Below are 22,431 nucleotides of genomic sequence, written 5' to 3'. Positions count from 1 at the left end.
ATGTTTTGTCTGCATATCTATCTGTGCATATGTGCAACATGTCTTTAATGCCCTTAGAGGCTGGAAGAGGACATCAGACCCACTAGAACTGAAGTTACAGACAGTTTGAACTGCCATATCATTGCTGGGAATCAAACTGCTGAGCCATCTCTCATATACAACAGTAATGAACTTATATTAAATACTGTGTTTGATACTTAGCACATTATCACTCTGCATCTATCTATCTATCTATCTATCTATCTATCTATCTATCTATCTATCTATCTATCTATATTTCTGAGACAAGATTTCTCTGTGTAGTTTTGGTGCCTGTCCTGGATCTTGCTCTGTAGATCAGGCTGGCCTTGAACTCACAGAGATCTGCCTGCCTCTGGCTCCCGAGTGCTGGGATTAAAGGCATGTGCCACTGCCCGCCTGGCTGCATATATTTTCATTAGTAGTTGAGTCATTGAGGATAAGGCCTTCATAGGGCTAATAATGTCTTCTCTCTTTTTGTTATTCTGTTTCACTGGTACCTAGATGTTTGAGTGCATATGATGCAAAGGTGGCCTGCAATCCTACCCCTCATTCAAGATTGAGACAGTCAAGGAGTTCAAGGTCATCCTGGATTACCTTGTCTCCAAAAGAAGGTTGAGGAAAAACAAAGAATGATGGTACATTGATGAAAAATAGGAAAGCCATGATGACACATTAAGACTTGGGTTTGCAAAAAACAAAGTGGAAGCCGTAGTTGAGTGAAAGGGGAGGACACTTCAATAAAGAAGATCCATTACATAGCCATCCGAGATGAAAAATAAAGATAGCCCGAAGGAGATGAGATAGTTTTGCATTTTGGTGGTGTTTTAGAGAGGACGTAGAAATGCTTTGTGACTAGCTGACAGCTGTCAAAGGTGAGAGAAAGGATTCAGTGATTACTTAGAATTCAGGGCTTTTAGCTTTGTTTTCTTTTTGGAGATTGTCTTAGGGTTTCTATTGCTGTGAAGAGACAGCATGGCCATAGCAGCTCTTATAAGGAAAACATTTCATTGAGGTGGTGGTTTACAGTTCAGAGGTTCAGTTCATTATCATGGCAGGGAGCATGGCAGTGTGCAGGCAGAAATGGTCTGGAGAAGTAGCTGAGAGTCCTACATCTTTCAGGCAACAGGAAGTCGACTGAAACACTGGGTGGTATCTTGAGCATAGGAAACCTCAAAGCCCACCCCCACAGTGACACACTTCCACCAACAAGGCCATACCCACTCAAATAAGCCACACCTTCTAATAGTGCCACTCCCTATGAGCTTATGGGGCAAGTACATTCATACTACTACAGAGACTGAATTTTTTTGTTTGCTTATTTGGTTGGTTGGTTGGTTTTTTTGAGTCAAGGTTTCTCTGTGTAATTGCCCTGGTTGTCTTGGAACTCATTCATTCCATAGACCAGGCCGGCCTCTGCCTCTGAAATTCAGTTGATCTGTTTTTGTGTGTATCTGATTTGTTACAATAAGAATTCTCTGCTGAATACGAAGTCATTAGGATTTGGCACTGTTTTCTTTAGTCTTCACATGAGCTTCATTCCTGTGGCTGTGGCTCTTGGTTGTCCTGACACAGTTTGTTGAAAAGGTTATTTCTTCATTGAGTGATCTTGGCACCCTCTTTGAAAATTAGTTGACTTCTTTTTAACAGCAGCTAAAAAGTTTTGTTTTGTTTTGATTTTTTTTTTTTTTTTTTTTTTTTGGTTTTTTGAGACAGGGTTTCTCTGTGTAGCTTTGCGCCTTTCCTGGAACTCGCTTTGGAGACCAGGCTGGCCTCGAACTCACAGAGATCCGCCTGGCTCTGCCTCCCGAGTGCTGGGATTAAAGGCGTGCGCCACCACTGCCCGGCTTTGATTTGATTTTTTTAGAGACAGGGTTTTGCTATGTAGCTTTGGAGCCTGTCCTGGAACTTGCTCTGTAGACCAGTATATTTTAGCTTTCTTATTATTTGGGTTGCTTTTTTTCCCAGAAATTTGAAGGAAGATTATGCTTATTTTTAAGTAGACTTTATATGAGTCTGTGTATAATTTGACATTATATCTTATAGTGCAAACTTAACCTGGAAAAATACACTTTCTACATGAAGTTATTTGGAAAGTTATGTTTCTGGTTTGCTAAAGCTTCTCTAATGCCATGTTCTATACTATTGTAGAGCTTTAAAAAAGTATGTGCTGGATGTTGGGGAGGCAGAGGAAGGAAGACCTCTGAATTTGAGGGTAGCCTGGTCTACATAGAATTTCAGATCAGCCAGAGCTACATAGTGAGATCCTATTTGAAAAGAACAGCAAACAAACCAATAATAAAAAGACATATGTGACAGTGTTTTCTTCACAATGCTAATGGTCTGTAAGATACTAGGGACAGAAGGTGGGAAGGGAGTAGAGTGGCATGGAACACTCTGGTGGAGGCTTTATTTTTTAATAGAGAAGTAGTAGATTTTTAATGTATTATAGATTACACAGCTATTTTTTTTATCTAGTATGCTTTTTTTTTTAAGGCAGGCTCTCATGTAGCACAGGTTATCCTTGAACTCATTATGTAACTGAGGATGCCCTTCAATTTCCAGTGTTCTAGCCTCTACCTCCAAAGTTCTGGCATTACAGTTATGAGCCACAGAACTTGGTTTATGGGGTTTAAAGGATTTAACCCAGGGTTCATGTATTCTAGACAAGTACTCTATCAACTGAGCTAAATCCCTAGCTCTTTTTTCAAATTAAGCCTTTTCTTTCCTCTTTTGGGTACTGGGGATTGAACCCAGGACCTTGAGTATAGTAAACGAGTGCTGTCTACTACTTATTCCCACCTGTAGTCCAAGCATTTTCTCAGGACCAAGAATAAAAAAATTTTTTTTTTTTTTGGTTTTTCGAGACAGGGTTTCTCTGTGTAGCTTTGCGCCTTTCCTGGAACTCGCTTTGGAGACCAGGCTGTCCTCGAACTCACAGAGATCCGCCTGGCTCTGCCTCCCGAGTGCTGGGATTAAAGGCGTGCGCCACCACCGCCCGGCAAAAAAATTATTTTTGCTTAAAAGTATGTGTGTGTGGTATATGCAAGTGGCCTCAGGTGCCCAAGAAGACTATGAGATGTCATGTCCCTTAGAACTGAAGTTACAGGGGGTTGTGATCCCTCAGTATGGATGGGTGCCAAGAACTGAACTCAATCCTCAGCAAGAGCTTGCTCTTAACACTGAGACATCTTTCTAGCCCCAAGACCAAGAGTCTTGAAGTTATTTGAACTCTGTAGGTCTCTGAATTAGATTATGAGTATCATAGGTGCTGCTGAAAAAAAACAGACTCTTGAGTAGCTTTGTATTATTTCTGTAAGCTCTGGTAAAGTCTGTTGTTTAGATGCAGCCATTCCATTCTTTCAATACTTTCTCTTTCATATATGTTGAAGCATTTTTATCACTTGGAGCTTTTCTCAGCTAATGGATCTTCCTCTGGTGCCATTATTTTGTATAATTTTATGTTCCTTTCTCTTAGGAGTCTCAGCAGTCTAACTTTGGCCCTGGAGAACAAAGTAAGTATTTGTTTTCTTGCTGGTTTTCTAATTAGCCTATTTATTGGGCCTTTTTTAAAAATATAGCCATACCTTATAGTATGTTTAATTTTTTTACATGTCTTACTCTGATTTTATGATCTGATAAAAAAAAAAAACAAGCTGAGCTTAGTCTTAAGAAAACTCAAGAACTATAAGTCATTAAAAAATCAAAATAAGCTGGGCATGGTGGCACATGCCTTTAGTCCCTCCCTGTACTTAGGAGGCAGAAGCAGGAGAATCTCTGTGAGTTTAAGGCCAACCTGGTTTACAGAGTGAACTTCAGGCTAGCCAGGCCTATGTAGAGAGAGACCCTATCTCAAAAAACAAACACAAAATCAAAATTACTTATTTGAACTAATAGTTGAAATTTCATAAAATCAGTTTGGTGGACGCCTCACAAAGTCAAGAGCTGTTCTGTCTTTCCACTTCCTTCATGGTACTGGCTTTGTGGTGATAAAACCGAAGGCAAAAATGGTTATGTTAGCACTACCACAGGCTCTTTATGCATTCCCTATATATTCTTCCTGAGTCTTCTGATCTGGATAGAAAGCCTGGTGTCCTCTGCAGCCTCACGTTCACCTCCATTCTTCACTTCTCAGAACTCTTGTGGAAGATGGCTGCAGAGAATATATGTGGAGCCAAGAAATGTGCAGATTGATAGTGCTGAGGTCGGGGCCAGTGCCGGTGTCTGAGTGGTGCAGAAAAGGAATGCTACGAACAACAGTCTATTAGATAGATTTATGCTGGCCTAAGAGTATTCTGAAAGATACAAATAAGATTGTTTTTTACCTTTTGCTAGTTGGTTGTGTGTGTGTGTGTGTGTGTGTGTGTGTGTGTGTGTGAGTGATTTTAATGCAAGAGATAAAACAAGAATTTATCTGTTTGTCTACAGAGCGAGTTCCAGGACAGCCAGAGCTGTTTCACAGAGAAACCATGTCTCAGGGAAAAAGAAAAAAAAAAAAAAAAAAAAAAGCTCCTCTGTTTATGTATTTATCATGTGTGTAGAAGGCATGGGAATGCCACAGTATACATGTGGAGGTCACAAGACAACTTTTATAGCAGTCAAACTTTAAATCTGTATGCCTATTTAGTTCTACCTTACGGCTGTAGTTCTGGGTAAAAGGGACGGTGGTTTTTGAAGCCGGGTTTCACTGTGTAGCCTTGGCTGTCCTGGTACTCAGAGACCCTTCTGTCTCTATCTCTGGACTGCTAGGATCAAAAATAGCTAGGTATAAACCAAAAGTTTTTTGATGGTCTCTTAAAACTATCTCCTCCTTATTTTTACTCCACCTTCATTTACTTCCCCAGTGTTTAATTATGGCAAATGGGATCATAAACTTCATCTTTTTTTAATTGATTTCAATTGTATTTTCACTGGATTTATTTTTATTTATTTTTGGGGGGGGAGGGGTCCTGACCCTCAGGGATGAACTCCTCAGCGTATGGGTCTCCAGCTGTGCTAGTCATTAGTTGGCCATTCCCACAATTTCTGCACCATCTTTACCCCAATACTGAATTTATTTTAAATGTTTATCAGTATGAATTCTAGTTTTCTCTTGTAATATTAAACCATGTTACATGAAATAATTACAGTTATTTAATTAGCCTTCTACTAATGGACATGTATTTTATTTCCTAGCTTTTGTTGTTAAAGCTGTGCTATTATAATGCTGGATGTGGTGACACACACTTAGAACCCTGACTTTAGGGCAGCTGAGACAGAAAGATTGCAAGTTCAAGGCCGGTCCAGGCTCTGCATTATGAATTTAGGCCAGCCTGGGCTGGGTAGTGAGACCCTGTCTTCAAAAAAATATCAGTAAAGCCATATTATTATTAATATCATGTTTCTATGTATGTGTGATCATTCCTACAGATACTGGGTAAATTCCTTTCATTGAACTAGATCAGTAGCAGGATAGTTACAGTATTGATAAGATAATGTGAGCACATTACCTTCTAAAATGGCTGTGGAAGATCATTGCTTATGAGAATGCCTGTGTCTCCTGTCCACTATGTGTAATGTATTTATTTTGATTTATATTTTTGAAGATACACATTTTGTATAGACATTTTATAATCTAAATAACCAATTACAGTTGCTCACTTCTATATCTTTTTGTTTTAGAAAGATACAATGCTTCTGCTAAAACATCAAATGGGCACCAGTCAAAATCGTAAGTTTATTGTTTAATGGGTGTCTTTTTTTTCCCTAGAAGTTATCTGTAATAGCTGGGTATTTTAAATGCTAGAAATATTACTCTTTTGTTTTTTAAAAATTTAAATTAGCCATTTGTTTTGTATGTGTATATGTATGCATATGGAAGTCAGAGGTCAACTTGTGGGAGTCATTCTCTGGTCTAGGCTTAAGTTCAGGTTGTTGGGCATAGTAGTAAGCCCCTTTACCCACGGAGCCATTTCACTGAACTCTGTTTGGTTTTCAGTGTGAAACCAGAGGCCTTGTGCATTGAACTCCATACATCCCTATCTAGAAACACTAATGTTTTATGACATACATAAGCTAACTTTATCTGTAAAGGGCCAGAGAGTGTATTGTAGATTTTATGTCCTAAGTACTCAGTTTTGTCATTACAGTATAAAAGCTGTACAGACCACAGACATGGCTGTGCTCCATCTAATAATACTACCTTTGTTGTTTTTGTTTTTTGATACCAAGTCTGATGGTGTCTAGGCTGTCCTCAAACTCACCATATGTATTCAAGGATGACATGAACTTGATCCTCTTGCCTCTACTTCTCAAGTATTCAGATTATATATAGGCAAGTGTCATTATACCTGGGTTTTCTCTTTTTTGTGGTGATAGAGATCCAGGTTATTTCACATGCTAGGCAAGTACCATACCACTGAGCAATATCTCCAGTCCAATAAAAATTTATTTACAAGACAGTAGTGGAAAACTGGTTATGGAAATACTTGTCTATAATCCCAGCATTCCCAAAGACTGAGTCAGGAGGATTGCCATGAGTTTAAAGCCAACCAGGACTACAAAAGCAAGTTTGACCAATCTGGGCTATATGTAGTAATACCTTTCTTCAAAACAAAAAAACAACAAGCATCTCAACAAACAAAAGGAAAAGAAAAAATAGTAGTGGCCTAAACTTGCCATGCAGGCCGTGGTTTGCCCACCTCTATTCTGAGTTCATAGTGTGTGTGTGTGTGTCCTGTTTTTTGAGACAGGGTTTCTCTGTGTATCCCTAGCTGTCCTGAAACTCACTCTATAGACTAGACTGCCTTGAACTCACAGAGATCTTCCTGCCTCTGCTTCATGAGTGCTGGATTAAAGGCGTGCGCCAGCACTGCACATTTAATTTAAAAAAAATTACCTTAAAAATAGGATTCTTCTTAGTAAACCTTCCATTTAGCCACTGAATGCAACATCATTTCTATTATTTTGAAGTTTTCATATCTTTATTATATTTTGTAGGTAGAATCAGAAGTATGTGTCACAGTAGGGGTAGGGGTATTAGATGATAATAAATTACATCTAGAGTGTGAACACCTGAATCCTGAGATTAACAGTTTAAGTCAGTGATTAGAGCAAAGTTCCAAAGAAACAGCAATTATGTGGCTTCCTGTACCACAGCCACAGACCACAGCACTAACCTCAGCCTAATAGCTTCTTCATGTAACAAAAGGAGGACTGAGAAGGAACTACATGAACAAAAACAACTTCCATACACTGCTGAAAAACTCACTATGTCTTTGTTATCATATCTTTTTGCCAAAAACTAATAATGCTTGTCTGCTCCATATGGGCATACCACTTTGGTTGCTGAGGAAACAAAAACAGGCTGGACCTAGAGAGGTGTCGTAAAGGCTTTGACATACTTACATATGTAAACAGGTTCATTGAACTGCCATTATTAAATCATAAGGGCTGAGAGAATTCAGAGGAAGTCTTTTCCTTACTGGATCAGTCATAGAGATATGCTAAGCCCTTGTTCAAAGAAAACTTTTTAAAAATTCCATGTACTGAACTAATTTTAAACCACTTCTCATATTACATAGTCATCTGGTTGCTTATTACAGGTGATTTTGTGTGTGTGTGTGTGTGTGTGTGTGTGTGTGTGTGTGTGTGTGTATTTTGAATTTGGGGGTCAAATTTAGAAATGCAGATTAGACTTTGAGGAGAGAGTACAAGTAGTTACTGCTGTGAAAGAAGACTTCTTCCTACTGACTGGAGACTCACAACACTTTCAAAAGAAAGGTAATGAGGAAGTAAATATTTTCTAGGTACAGATCTCCCAAACTTTATGTTAATTTTTCCTTCATGGAAAAAAAAAACCACAGAATGTTTCATGTTACTCAGATTTTTAAATCTAATGATTTTGGACTTAAGGAAAACAAATCTTTGGTTTACTTTAAAAAAATTGTAGAAATTGTCAGCTTATTGTATTTATATATTTTTAATTCAATTTGAATTTTGGTGAAGGAAGATTTAGAACTTGGATTTAAAAATTCATACACAGCCATTTCTTACCCCAAACTCTGATGCTGGTGTCACTTGTCTTCATAGCAAGGCATTGTGAACCAGAACTTTTTCAGTTAGCCAGTTGCCAGCAGTCACTCAGCTCTTTGTCTTCATGGACCATTGGAGACAAGGGAGGAGTTGCTTGATGCTTCTGTTCTCTCTTGCTTCTCCTTAGGACTCATATCTGGTAGATTACGCTTTAGTAACTGTTTTAGTATCCATGCGTGTGTCCAATGAGAGGGTTGATTACGCTTTAGTAACCCTGTTAGTATCCATGCGTGTGTCCAATGAGAGGGGAGATCGCGCTTTAGTAACTGTGTTAGTATCCATGCGTGTGTCCAATAAGAGGGGAGATCACGCTTTAGTAACTGTTTTAGTATCCATGTGTGTCCAATGAGAGGGGAGATCGCGCTTTAGTAACTGTGTTAGTATCCATGCGTGTGTCCAGTGAGAGGGGAGATCATGCTTTAGTAACTGTTTTAGTATTCATGCGTGTGTCCAGTGAGAGGGGAGATCATGCTTTAGTAACTGTTTTAGTATCCATGCGTGTGTCCAGTGAGAGACAAGTTTGTTGTAGCAGGAGTGATGTGAGAGTTGAACTAGAAAAGGAAGTGAACGTGTTACTTGTGGAGGCAGCAGCTTTGTTCCTGCGTTGCCCACTGCTCTCTTTGCAGAACGCTACATTTTGCTTTCTTTAATTTTAATTTTTGTTTTTTGAAACAAAGTTTCTTTGTGTAGCCCTGGCTGTCCTGGAATTCTTTCTATAGGCCAGGTTGGCCTAGAACTCAGAGATCCACCTGCCTCTGCCTCCAGAGTGCTGGGATTAAAGGCATGTGCACCGTCACCTGGCTTAAAATTTTTTTTTTAAATGCATGGAAAGTTTAGGTTATAAAAGTGGATAATTTCTTCCTTTTTTAAAAATTTCTTTTGTTTTTTTCAAAACAGAGTTTCTCTGTGTAACTGCCCTGGCTGTCCTGGAACTCACTCTGTAGACCAGGCTGGCCTCGAACTCTCAGAGATCTACCTGCCTCTGCCTCCCAAGTGCCGGGATTAAAGGTGTGCACCACCACCACCTGGCTTAAATTTTTTACTAGAATGTGAGCAAATCTAAACAGGATAAAGACATTGTGTGCATGTGTATTTCAATTAAATTTTTGGCTAACACAATGATTAGTCCTAGAATTATGGTAAATACTTAGTACTCTGGCCTGCTGTGATTAATACTCCTTTCTGCCTTTTCCCTCTAGTATGTTAAAAGATGACTTAAAACTAAGCAGCAGTGAAGACAGTGATGGGGAACAGGTGTGTCCACTATACAGTCTGTCTGTCAGTCCTTTACACTTGCTGTTTCATTGTGTCTTTGTTTTTAAGATCAGTACATTTTCCTGTAAGTTTTCTTATACTGGATGTTTGTAGTCTTCTGTAATGTCTTTAAGCTTCCTTTTTTTTTTTAATTGACTTTTCCTTAACATTTATTATGGACCAGAACATACTTTTGAAGCAGGAGGTTACTTACAAGAAATATTTTCAAAAGTTTTAAAAAATGGTTTTATTTATTTATTTTTTTTTAATACAAATGGGTCCCTTGGAACTGGAGTTACAGATGGTTATGAGCACCATGTAGGTTCTGGGATCTTCTGCAAGAGTACTTGCAGGCAGTGCTCTTAAATGATGAGCCTTCTCTCCAACCCCCCAATTTTTTAAGTCTTATCCTAGAGATTTTTTTTTTTTTTTTTGTAGTAGTACTACTGGAGACTGAGGTAGGCAAGCACTACTTCTTTAAGTAAACACAGGATCCTGGTTCGTTATTGTTTGTGGTGCTTTGGTTATTGGTTTTGTTTTGAGGCAGTGTTTCATCAAGTGGCCCGGGCTGGCCTCAGTCTCATGATCCTGCTGCTTCCACCTTTTGAGTGCTGTGATGGACTGGGTTTTGTTTTTTTTTTTTTTTTTTTTTTTGGTTTTTCGAGACAGGGTTTCTCTGTGTAGCTTTGCGCCTTTCCTGGGACTCACTTGGTAGCCCAGGCTGGCCTCGAACTCACAGAGACCCGCCTGGCTCTGCCTCCCGAGTGCTGGGATTAAAGGCGTGCGCCACTACCGCCCGGCAGTTTTGTTTTTTTAATTACTCTATTAAGTAAACATTAATTCATGTGTTAGAGAAGCCAGTTTTTGTTTTTTGAGTTCAGACATTCATATTATTTGTCATTTCACAGATTTCTTATGCTTTACTTTTAGGATTGTGATAAGACAATGCCAAGGAGTACACCAGGAAGGTAGAGATCCTTTTATTTTGTGGTCTTGTTTTGATGACTGAGATTGGTTTGATTTAACATTGTGGTGGTATCATAAGTGGCCTTATAAATAATGTTGGCTATGATGGTGATTGTATAGTTCTATAAATTAACTAAAATTTATTAAATTATGTACTCAGACTGGGTGAATTTTAAGATATGTTAAAAGTGAGTATTATTAGGTGAGTGATATATCAGAAACTTTTGAGGGATGTCTATTTGTTGAAGTTTTGGGTTTTTTTAAATGTAACAGTGTGGGCACACTTTGTTACTCAGGTTGGTTGTCAGGTTTGGGTGAGTTTTTGTTGCCATTGTAAAGGAAACTTTGATCATTTCTATTTTATCTCCTTCAGTAACTCCGAACCTTCACATCATAATAGTGAGGGAGCAGATAACTCCAGGGATGACTCGAGCAGCCACAGCGGATCCGAAAGCAGCTCTGGCTCCGACTCAGAGAGTGAAAGTAGCTCCAGTGACAGTGAGGCAAACGAGCCTTCACAGAACGCTTCTCCTGAGGTGAGCGGAGGGCTGCTTCCACAGCCCTCCAGCTTTTTCATGACATCCGCTCAGCCCATCACGACATATTCGGATCATGGCAGTGGAACCATGTACCTATCTTATATAAAACCTAAACCATTTTGGTTCTCTTCTTATTTAAAAAAACTTGGGGTTGGGGATTTAGCTCAGTGGTACAGCGCTGGCCCTGGATTCGGTTCTCGCCCCCCTCCCCCCCCAAAAAAAAACAAACAACTTTTAAAAAATTAGGAGTTAGTCCTTCCTTTTGCCTCTTAACAGGGAATTTATGTTATGTAGTTACTGTGAATAAAGTGAGTCTCACGTTGTATAATTGTTCTGTAGATTGATAAGGTGCAACTGAAAATCTCTTCTGGTACCAACACCATTTTTACTTTCTTGAATTAAATCAATTGCAATACTGCCTTTCAAATTGAACTTCTTACTGTAATATTGGTTATTTAAAGGCCGTTTGTAATAAGCTGTTCATGGTAGCTCTACCTGTAATCTAGCACTCAGGAGGCCAAATGATTAGAGGTAATAGTATTTTGCCTGTGCTTTAATCCTGGCAGAAACTGGGCAAACAAATGCTTGTTACATTAAGCATTGTTCTTTTTCCTCTTACTTGACTTTATAAAGGGGGGGAGGGCTTCAATATTGGGGGAAAAACCTACATTTATATATTTCTGTTTGTTTTTTTCCAGCCTGAACCACCACCAACGAACAAGTGGCAACTTGATAATTGGTTGAACAAAGTGAACCCACATAAAGTGTCCCCAGCTTCTTCTGTAGACAGTAATGTCCCATCATCTCAAGCCTACAAAAAAGAAGGCCGAGAACAGGGTGCTGGGAATAACTACACTGATCCTGGAGGACCAAAAGAAACAAGTTCTGCTACTCCAGGACGAGACTCTAAAACCATCCAAAAGGGATCAGAAAGTGGACGCGGGAGGCAAAAGTCTCCTGCACAGAGTGACAGCACCACACAGAGGAGAACTGTAGGCAAAAAACAACCCAAAAAGGCTGAGAAGTCAGCTGCTGAAGAGCCCCGTGGAGGCCTGAAGATAGAAAGTGAAACCCCTGTAGACATGGCCACCAGCATGCCCTCCAGCCGGCACAAAGCAGCCACCAAGGGCTCGAGGAAACCCAACATCAAAAAGGAGTCAAAATCCTCTCCTCGACCTATAGCAGAGAAAAAGAAATACAAATCATCAAGTAAATCCTCCCAGAAATCTAGGGAAATCATAGACACAGATACCTCGTCCTCAGATTCAGATGAGAGTGAGAGCCCCCCTCCTTCCTCACAGACTCCCAAGTACCCCGAAAGCAATAGGACTCCTGTCAAGCCCTCCTCCGTGGAGGAAGAAGATAGCTTTTTTCGGCAACGACTGTTCTCTCCTATGGAAGAGAAGGAGCTCCTTTCTCCACTCAGTGAGCCCGACGACAGGTACCCACTTATCGTGAAGATTGACCTGAATCTCTTGACTAGAATACCAGGAAAGCCTTACAAAGAAACAGAACCACCCAAGGGGGAAAAGAAAAATGTGCCAGAAAAACACGGGAGAGAGGTACAGAAGCAAACCTCAGAAAAGGCTTCCAACAAAGGCAAGAGGAAACACAAGGTATGTAAGGGGTTGTGGTTTTTTTTTTTTTTTAATAATTTTCTTCCCACTTTCCATGTCCTTAAACATCTTGATATTAAAACACTAGCTATTTTTTTAAAAAATTTTGTTTATGTGTGTCTGTGAGTATATGCTGTGTGTGTGTGTGTGTGTGTGTGTGTGTGTGTGTGTGTGTGTCTGTCTCTGTCTGTCTGTCTTGTCTGTTTCTGTGTGTGTATATATACTCATGCTTGTGTATCTTCCTTTGGAGGCCAACAGAGGGTGTCAAATTCCCTGGAGCCAGTTACAGCTAGTTGTGAGCTGCCTGACATTGATGGTTACTAGGATCCAAACTTTGGTCCTGCTAGAAGAGTAGCAAGTGCCCTTAACTGCTGAGCCATCTCTCTATCCCCAAGTACTTGCTGTTTTGCCTTTACATTAATCACTGTGGCTTTTAATTATAGTGTGTGTGTGTGTGTGTGTGTGTGTGTGTGCGCGCGTGCACACACACACATGGATACTACAGTACATATCTGGAAGCCAGAGAACAGCTTCTGGGAGTCAATTCTTTCTTTCTATCATGTGGATCCCAGGGATTGAGCTCAGGTTGTCAGACTTCACCCACTGAGATAACTTGCCAGCCCTGTTTGTTCATTTTTAGATACCAGTATCTGAAATGCTATGGAAATATAGTTTGTCCATCATGAGCTGTAAGGAAAAATAGTGACTGAGTACAAGGCCTCATTGCCTCATTGAGACTATATATGGATCAATTTCTCTGTGCTCTGTCTTCTTGAGTAAAGCAGGATGATTTTTTAAATAGTCAGGATCTCTAGGCAGAGTGTGTGGTGGCCAGGTTAAAAGTGAGGCTAGTCTGGGTACTGAAGGCTTAAAAAAAAAAAAAAAAAAAGGCAAGGCTAGGACTAACATCGAACCCTGGAGTAAGAATGTAATATATGTGTCCTCTTCTATCTTGCACTCAGGTCAAGCCATACTACTTTATTACTGACCTAATGTGAGTAAAACTGACTCACTAATTTTGTGACATGTACATCCTTGAAAATGTATACACACCTATGCGCCTAGCTTTTTTCCATTAACACAGGTCAGAACTGAGAACATTCCCTGTGGCTCAGTGGCAGAGCTATTGCTAAGCGTGTGTGAAGCCCTGGATGCAGTCCAACCTAGAAAGGAAGTTGTTGGCACATAGCCCACTCTCATCCCTCAAATTTAAAGACAAAGCATGGTATATAAGATCAGCTTTATATAGAGCCTGTATATATGTATGTGCACCATATTGTGCCTAGTACCCAAGGAGGTCAAAACAGGGTGTTAGATCCCCTGGAACTTGAGTTAGAGATGACTGAACCACTATGTAGGTGCTTAGAACCCAGATCCTCTACAAAAGCAGCCAGTGGCTTTTAACCACTGAGACATCTTTCCAGCCATTCCCCAGGAATTAGGATGTTTGAAATGTTATTTTGGTAAAGTGTCGGTGCAGTTCCTGGAGGCTAGGCTGGTAATACTGGGAGGAGACCCAGTCACTGGTAAGCAGTTGGTAGGTGACTTCTCTCATGTTCTCACGTATCTGAATTTAATCTGTTGGTGTCAAGCAGACTTCTATTACAGTAGAGGTAGAATATTTGTTTGCATTCCTGTTGCTTACTACTTGAAGCAAGAGGAAAACTTAGATTTACCTATGGAAGTAACATCAACAGCAGTTAGGCTTTCCACTTGTGATTCAGCCAAGAAGTTTTTCAGAGATGATGGGGCATAGCTGTTAGCAAGTAGCAGTATATTCATATGCTGATGAAATTGTAGAGTTGGAACTTCCATGCAGTGCTAGTAGAACTGGGAGATGCAGCTGCTTTGGAACACAGTTGGCAGTTTCTCAAAAAAGCTGAATATACAGGTACCTTATGATCTACCAATTGTAGGCCCAGGTACCTGTCTGAGAAAGTAATGGAAATATAAACACAAAACTATTACTATAGTGCTCATAGCCATATCTGAACGATCGGTTAGTCAAAAATTGGTTATTAACTGATGAATAAATAAAATATATTATAGCTATATAATACAATACTGTCCAGCCGTAAATGATATGAATCATTAAAAGAGTATGTTAAAAAAGGATCCAGGTATCAAAGACCGCATTATATGATTCCGCTTATTTGTGAGGTCTAGTAAGACTAAATGTGCAGATTAAAGGTAATCAGGGCCTTGGAGAAGAAGAAATTGTGAACTGACTACTGACAGGAATGACTTTGAGGGATGATAAATGCTCTAAAATTGCTTATGATGACGACTGTATAATTCTGAGGAACTAAATGCCAGAGAGTTATGTACTTTTTGTTGTTGTTTTTTGTTTTATTCAAGATGGGGTTTCTCCTGTAGCTTTGGTGCCTGTCCTGGATCTCACTCTGTAGACCAGGCTGGCTCATACTCACAGAGATCTGCCTGCCTCTGCCTCCCATGCTGGGATTAAAGTTGTGTGCCACCACCACCTGGCAGAATTACATACTTTTAAAGGGTGGATTTTATGGTTTGTGAGTTATATCTTAATTACATTTCTGTGAATCTGTCTGCCTCTAGAATTATAACATAAAAGAGATACTGTCTAAGACTTTAGGGAAATCTGTTAATAGTGTTTAGGCTGTGTGGATCTAACATAGGACACCCTTCTCATGCTACTGTTTCTGTTTTTGTCCAGAATGATGATGATAACCGAGCCAGTGAGAGCAAAAAACCCAAAATGGAGGACAAGAACTCATCAGGCCACAAGCCATCCAGCAACAGAGAGTATGTCCCCAAATCATGTTGCATGCTATTTGTTGTTGGGTACTTTTTGACATACTTCAGAGTATTCTTTTTGATGACCAAATGTCATATATATATATATATATATATATATATATATATATATATATATATATATATGCACATGCAGAAGTAGTAGGAGCTTTGCTTTTAGCTAATAGCGATGGGAAGCATTTACTCTCTTCTTTTTTATAGTGAGATAAGAATATATCCTAGTTAGGTTACTATTGCTATGATGAAACACCATGATCAAAAAACAACTTGAGGAGGAAAGAATTTATTTGGCTTATGCTTCTTTATCACCTCAACTGTTTTATCACTTAAAGAAATCAGGACAGGGACTCAAACAGGACAGGTTCTAACCAGAACCACCAGCCCAGACATCATTACAATGGGCTGGGCCCTCCCATATCAACCACTAATTAATAAAATTCTTTATAGGGCTAGTCCAAACTTATGGAAGCATTTTCTCAATTTTGGTTCCCATCTCTCAAATGATTCTTGCCTGTGTCAGGTTGCCATAAAACTAGCCAGCACAGGATATTTATTGTGTGGCAGGTTGTTCAGGCCTTGGGCATGATTGTAGAAAAGAGAACATAAGTAAATAGGGCAGGTAGAGGAAGAAACCAGATAACTACTTTATGGAATTTACAGTCTTTTTGTTTTGCAGTCATATGGAGAATGCCTTTGCAAATTTGTCCTAAAGGATGGTGAAATAGGTGGAAAAATCCTTCATTCCCATATCACTCTGCAGAAATAAGGGCATTTGTTTTGTTTGACAGGTCATCTAAGCAGAGTAGTACAAAAGAAAAGGACTTGCTACCTTCACCTGCTGGGCCTGTTCCTTCAAAAGATTCAAAACCAGAGCATGGCTCTCGGAAGAGGACTGTCAGTCAGTCATCTTCCTTAAAATCCAGCAGTACCAACAACAAGGAGAATAGTGGCAGCAGCAAGAATAGTTCCTCCACTTCAAAGCAGAAGAAGACTGAAGGGAAGGTTTCCAGCAGCTCCAAAGAGGCCAAGGTATGGTGCTAGGGTTTGGGCCTTTGAAAATCCCCCTGCCATGTCTTCTTCAGGGTTGTAAACATCTCATTAAGGTTAGAGGCCTGTTTTGTTTTGTTTTTTAAAAAGGTGTTTTTAAAATGAGTGTGTGTAGCCGGGCGGTGGTGGCGCACGCCTTTAGTCCCAGCACTCGGGAGGCAGAGCCAGGCGGATCTCTGTGAGTTCGAGGCCAGCCTGGACTACCAAGTGAGTTCCAGGAAAGGTGCAAAGCTACACAGAGAAACCCTGTCTCGAAAAACCAAAAAAAAAAAAAAAAAAAAATGAGTGTGTGTGTGTGCGTGCATGTGCATGTGTGGACAGCTTTCAGGAATTAGTTCTCATATTTCATCTTGTTGATATAGGCTCTCTCTACTGCTGCTGCAGTGCTGTATACCCCAGGTTAGCTGGGCTGGAATTTCTGGGCCATTTTCCTCTATAGGAGTAGGCAGAGCTGCAGATGGTGCCGCCACATCTGGCTTTTTTTTTTTTTCTTTTTTTTGAGGTAGGGTCTCACCATGTAGCTAGCCTTAGCTGGCCTGGAACTCAAAGAAATCCACTTGCCTCTGCTTTTTGAATGCGGGACTAAACGTGTGTGCTACCTCACCTGGCTTCAAATGGTCGTCTTTAACATAGCAATGGTATAGTTGAATAGTCTTGGTATTTATTGATGAAGATTTGGTCCAAGAAGGTTTTTCAAAGCTGTTCTTTCGTAGACCTCAATCTGTTTATGATATTATCTTTATTTTTTTTTTCTCTTTTTTTTTTTTTGGTTTTTCGAGACAGGGTTTCTCTGTAGTTTTGCGCCTTTCCTGGAACTCACTTTGTAGACCAGGCTGGCCTCGAACTCACAGAGATCCACCTGGCTCTGCCTCCCGAGTGCTGGGATTAAAGGCGTGCGCCACCACCACCCGGCTATTTTTTTTTTCTTAAGACAGCATCTCACTATGTATCCTAACTTGGATGTGAAAAAAACCTGATCCAACTGTCACAATCTCCCAAATGACCAGGTTGTTCATATGCTTTCTAAGCTGTTCTGGTCAAGAGCAAGTTCATGACATTACAGTATTGAAGTGAAAATTAAGAAAATATTTAAATTTTTTAAAATATAATCTGCTGGATTATTGTTAATTGAGTAAACAAAAATATGGAAATCAACTAGACAGGCTGTTAAATGCATTAATTAAAGATTTTAAGTTTAAGGGCAGGAGAGATGGCTCAGTGGTTAAGAGCACCAACTGCTCTTCCAGAAGACCTGCGTTCAGTCCCAGCATCCACATGGCAGTTTACAGTTGTCTTTAACTCCAGTTCCAGGGGATCTGACACCAATGCATATAAACTAAAATTAACTATTAAAAAAAATTTAAGTTTAAGTCAAATTATGAGCTTTTCAATCTGAGTTGTGCAGATAGATTTTTTCTAAATAAGCACCCTATTTCTTTAGTAACTTGGGGAGCTCACCCAGCACCCAAGGACACTGACTGTTCTGTTGCCCTCCTTCACTGTTCCTGTTTTTACCTGCTTACCAGCTTTTTATCCCTTTCTCATCTTTTTCAATATAGGATTTTGAGGCTTCCACACCAATTTCTTAAATTAGTGCTTTTTCAAAAAGTACATTCATTTAGCTCACGTTCATCTGGCTTCTTGTGTCTATAGGTAGAGGTCACTATCTTTATAAAGGAGGCTTCCTTCAGTAACTTTGTCCTTGAAAGCAGGAATTTGTATGTCTTAATGTTTTTGCCAGTGTTTAATTTATTGAGAAATTAGGAAATACTTTTATTGAATATGTTGGATCATACTTGGTATTTATTGGTTTTTGTTTTATTTTGTATATGAGATCAGAGTCTCAACATAGAATTCAGACTGACCTGGGAGTTGATCTTGCCTCAGCCTCCTAAATTCTGGGATTATAGACATGTTCACTTTCATTTTACCTTTTACTTTATTTGGTTTTTTTGTTTTGTTGTTTGGTTTTGTTTTTGTTTTTGGGTTTGTTTTTTTTTTTTGTTTTTGGTTTTTTGTTTTTTGGTTTTTTGAGACAGAGTTTCTCTGTGTAGCTTGGTGCCTTTCCTGGATCTCGCTCTGTAGACCAGGCTGACCTTGAACTCACAAAGATCCACCTGCCTCTGCCTCCCAAGTGCTAGGATTAAAGGCGTGCTCCACCAACGCCCAGCTGTTTTTTGGGTTTTTTTTGGGGGGTGGGGTGTCTTTTTTTTTTTTTTTGAGACAGGGTTTCTCTGTATAATAGACCTGACTGTCCTGGAACTCTCTCCGTAGACTAGGCTGGCAGAGATCCACCTGTCTCTTCCTCCCAAATGCTGGGATTAAAGATGTGCCCCACCACTGCCTGGCTACTTTATTATTTTTGACAAAATATAAAACAGGCCCTTACTAGTTTGATATCATGTTTTTACAACATTTAACAGTTATTAAAGTTGTTAATGTTAGTCTTGACAGTTTATAATTCAGGCAATTATGTATATGTTTGTTGAAGAAAAACTTGAAATTCAGAAAATATGCTAGTGTTAGATCCTCTTTAAAAAAAAAAAAAAACCTACTTGATGTTATTGCTATCAACCAAAGAAAAATTAGACAATATAGAAAAACCAGAGTTACACATTTTTTTATAAATAAAAAGTTTGTTGAAATAACCTCCCCCCAAAAAAAAAATTTCAGGAAAGTTGAATTTTCTTTTCAAAATAAAATTTGGTCAGGTCATGGTGGCTCATGCCTTTAATCTTAGCACTGGGGAGGCAGAGGCAGGGGAATCTCTGTATGTTTGAGGCCAGCCTGGTCTACAGAGTGTGTTCTGGGACAGCCAGGACTACACAGTGAAACCTTATCTCAAATATTATTATTATTATTATTATTATTATTATTATTATTATTATTATTATTATTATAATATTCTGAATGTAAGGACTTTAGAACTGTGTATAAAATATGAAAGAGCCTGTGAGCAGGTTACAGTGCAGCATGCTCAGGGAGCACACAGACTTTAACAAAAAGAATGGACCATGTTTTCACATCAGAAGGCTTTTATTTTTATTCTTTGGCATAAACTGTAATAGGTGGAATGGAAATGCTCTCTGGTTCTTTTGAAAACAGATTTTTCAGCACAAGTAATAAGTTGATGTAGTACCAATTTTTCCTACTTAAAATTTTTTTCAATATTTATTTTATGTGTATAAATATGTACCATGTGGTCACCTGGAAGTTTTGGGTGCTTGTGAGCCACCATGTGGGTGCTGGGCATCAAACCCAGGACCTCTGCAAGAACAACAAGCTCTCTAAACTGCTAAGCCATCTCTCCAGCCCCAGGTTTTTCTACTTTTTTTTTTTTTTTTTTTTTTTTTTTTTTGTTTTTCGAGACAGGGTTTCTCTGTGTAGCTTTGTGCCTTTCCTGGGACTCACTTGGTAGACCAGGCTGGCCTCGAACTCACAGAGATCCGCCTGGCTCTGCCTCCCGAGTGCTGGGATTAAAGGCGTGTGCCACCACCGCCCGGCTACTAGGTTTTTCTACTTTAGAAACGTTCATGCATTCTGCTAATCTATGGGGAAATATGTCTTCATTTTATCAAAGATGGGACTGAATTGGAGGCATTTGGGGTGAGAAAGAGTTGAAGAGAGAGACAGACTAGAGAGACCATACACACTCACCTCAAAGACAACCCTTGCATGAAAGCATACATTAATGGGAAGCAGAATAAAATTTAAGTGGTTGGACCTGGGCTTTAAATTTAAATTGCAGGAATGCAATTCTGAGTTGCTTGAATTTACCTTTACAGAGGCTACTCACTCTCCTTGATACTGCTCTTTTCCCCCACAAGAACAACAAACAATATTTACTACATATAGCACACTCTGTATTCTACAAGGTGGTGAGAAGAAAAAAATGAAAATGTGTAGCTTTTTTCTGTGTAAGAAATCAGTACAGCCGGGCGGTGGTGGCGCACGCCTTTAATCCCAGCACTTGGGAGGCAGAGCCAGGCGGATCTCTGTGAGTTCGAGGCCAGCCTGGTCTCCAAAGCGAGTTCCAGGAAAGGCGCAAAGCTACACAGAGAAACCCTGTCTCGAAAAACCAAAAAAAAAAAAAAAAAGAAAGAAATCAGTAGGTTGCCAGGCTATGGCGGCACACGCCTTTAATCCTAGCACTTGGGAGGCAGAGGCAGGGGGATCTCTGTGAGTTTGAGGCCATCCTGGTCTATAGCACTAGTTCCAGGACAGCTGGGGCTATTACACAGAGAAACCCTGTCTCGAAAAACAAAAAAAAATGAAAAAAGAAAGGAAGGAAGGAAGAAAAGAAGGAAGGAAGGAAGGAAGGAAGGAAAGAAAGAAAGAAAAGAAAAAAGAAAGAAGGAAGGAAAGAAAGAAAGAAAAGAAAGAAAGAAGGAAGGAAAGAAAGGAAGAAAGAAAGAAAGGAAGAAAGAAAGAAAGAAGAAGAAGAAAGAAAGAAAGGAAGAAAGGAAGAAAGAAAGAAAAAGAAAGACCAGTGTGTCCAGTTTTGGGACTGATCAATAGTGAATCATGATTAAGTAAACATAGAACCCTATAGTAAATCTTAGAGTGGGTGTCTGAGTTAGAGTCTTTGAATTTTTCCACAGGAAGTGAAGTTTAAAGAAACTCAGAGTCAGAGTAGAACTTAAGTAGCTGACTTATTTACTTAGCCCTTTGCTTACTTCTTCAGCTGATTCATGTGATGCTTTCTTTACCTGGTGCCGTGTAAGTACTCAGTAAATACTGTCTTAGCTGATACTGTCAGTAAGCCGTTCTTGCTAGATAAATGCGTACAAGTAGTACATTGATGTTGGTTAAGAAGAGACCACCACTGGTATAGCAAGAACAAAGCATCAGAGCTTTGCAAGTCAGATCGGAAGTTCACCTCAGCTGTCTAGTGAGCTTATAATTGTATTCGTTAGCCAAAGTTGCCATGGTACCACCACAGACTGGTGCTGATAGAAACAGAGATGAATGGTACTAGGTTTCTAGAAGTTTGAGCATTATCTTCTCAGAGAAGGAAAGAGCTGAAAACCAGTGCCCCACTGAAATGACACAGCTGTGATCCTTCTTAATACCCCAGGGTATAGTATTGCCTGTGTCCCAAGGAGCAGTCCCTACCCCTGTGTTCACACTGTTTTGTTTTGTTTTCCCATTTTAAATTATGAGTATGTATCTGTGTATTTTGTGTAGACATGAATATCTACACTTGGAAGCCATAGGTATCAAATATTCCTGGAGCTGCAGTTAGAGACATTTGTGAGCTGCTGGGACCCAAACTCAAGTCCTCTGGAAGAGCAAGAAATGCTCTTAGTCACTGAAACTTCTTTCCAGCCCTTTAGATTAGACTACCTTAAAACAACAACAACAAACCTATCTAACCCTAACACTGATTTCGTAGGATAGTTGAAGAATGAATAACCATACTAAGTAGTTAACTTAGGCTTTATTAATAAACTTCTGTTTTTGTTTTGTTTTTTGAAACAGGATCTCACTATATAGCCCTGAGTGACCTGAACTTGCTGTGTAGACCAGGCTGTTCTTAAACTTAGAGAAATCCTTCTGACTGAGTGTAGAGATTAAAGGCCTGTGCTGCCACACCCAGTTTGTGTTTTTCTGAGTGGTACTGCCCTTTAATTCTTTTTTTAAAGGATGTGTGTGTGTGTGTGTGTGTGTGTGTGTGTGTGCAGGCATGTGCCTATGCATGTATGCAGAGGCCAGGGGAGGGCATTCCCTACTGAACTTTATCTCTTTTGTTTGTTTGTTTTGTTGGTTTTTTGAGACAGGGTTTCTCTGTGTAGCTTTGCGCCTGTCCTGGAACTCACTTGGTAGCCCAGGCTGGCCTCGAACTCACAGAGATCCGCCTGGCTCTGCCTCCCGAGTGCTGGGATTAAAGGCGTGCGCCACCACCGCCTGTTGTTGTTTTTTTGAGTCAGGGTTTCTCTGTGTAAACCAGGCTGGCCTGGGCAAAGAGATCTGCTTGCCTCTGCCTCTGGTAGAATTAAAGGCATGTACCGCCACTGCCTGGCTAAAATGCTTTCTTTTTAAATGCTTTTTAAAAAAAATGTATGTGTACGAGTGTTTTACATGCATGTATGTGTGATATGTACCACTCGTGTGCCTGATGCCCA

At 39.7% G+C, this 22,431-nt stretch overlaps 1 protein-coding gene across 3 annotated transcripts in view; it reads left to right on the top strand.

The window, feature by feature from the left end:
• Nucleotides 1-22,431, top strand: part of Aff4 (ALF transcription elongation factor 4) — a 75,464-nt gene that overhangs the window by 38,116 nt on the left and 14,917 nt on the right. For all 3 annotated transcript variants that reach the window (XM_052757849.1, XM_052757847.1, XM_052757848.1), the window contains 8 exons: nucleotides 3,497-3,533; nucleotides 5,680-5,728; nucleotides 9,291-9,345; nucleotides 10,276-10,313; nucleotides 10,685-10,847; nucleotides 11,549-12,466; nucleotides 15,159-15,247; nucleotides 16,048-16,288. In XM_052757849.1, coding sequence (XP_052613809.1) covers nucleotides 3,497-3,533; nucleotides 5,680-5,728; nucleotides 9,291-9,345; nucleotides 10,276-10,313; nucleotides 10,685-10,847; nucleotides 11,549-12,466; nucleotides 15,159-15,247; nucleotides 16,048-16,288 — 1,590 coding nt within the window. The remainder of the gene's footprint in view (nucleotides 1-3,496; nucleotides 3,534-5,679; nucleotides 5,729-9,290; nucleotides 9,346-10,275; nucleotides 10,314-10,684; nucleotides 10,848-11,548; nucleotides 12,467-15,158; nucleotides 15,248-16,047; nucleotides 16,289-22,431) is intronic.

This window comes from Peromyscus californicus, unplaced genomic scaffold (genome assembly GCF_007827085.1).
Source record: "Peromyscus californicus insignis strain IS unplaced genomic scaffold, ASM782708v3 Scaffold_3__1_contigs__length_106647218, whole genome shotgun sequence".
Lineage (NCBI taxonomy): Eukaryota > Metazoa > Chordata > Mammalia > Rodentia > Cricetidae > Peromyscus > Peromyscus californicus.
Note: the sequence above shows the minus strand (reverse complement) of the source record. Positions and strands in the feature narration are given on the sequence as shown.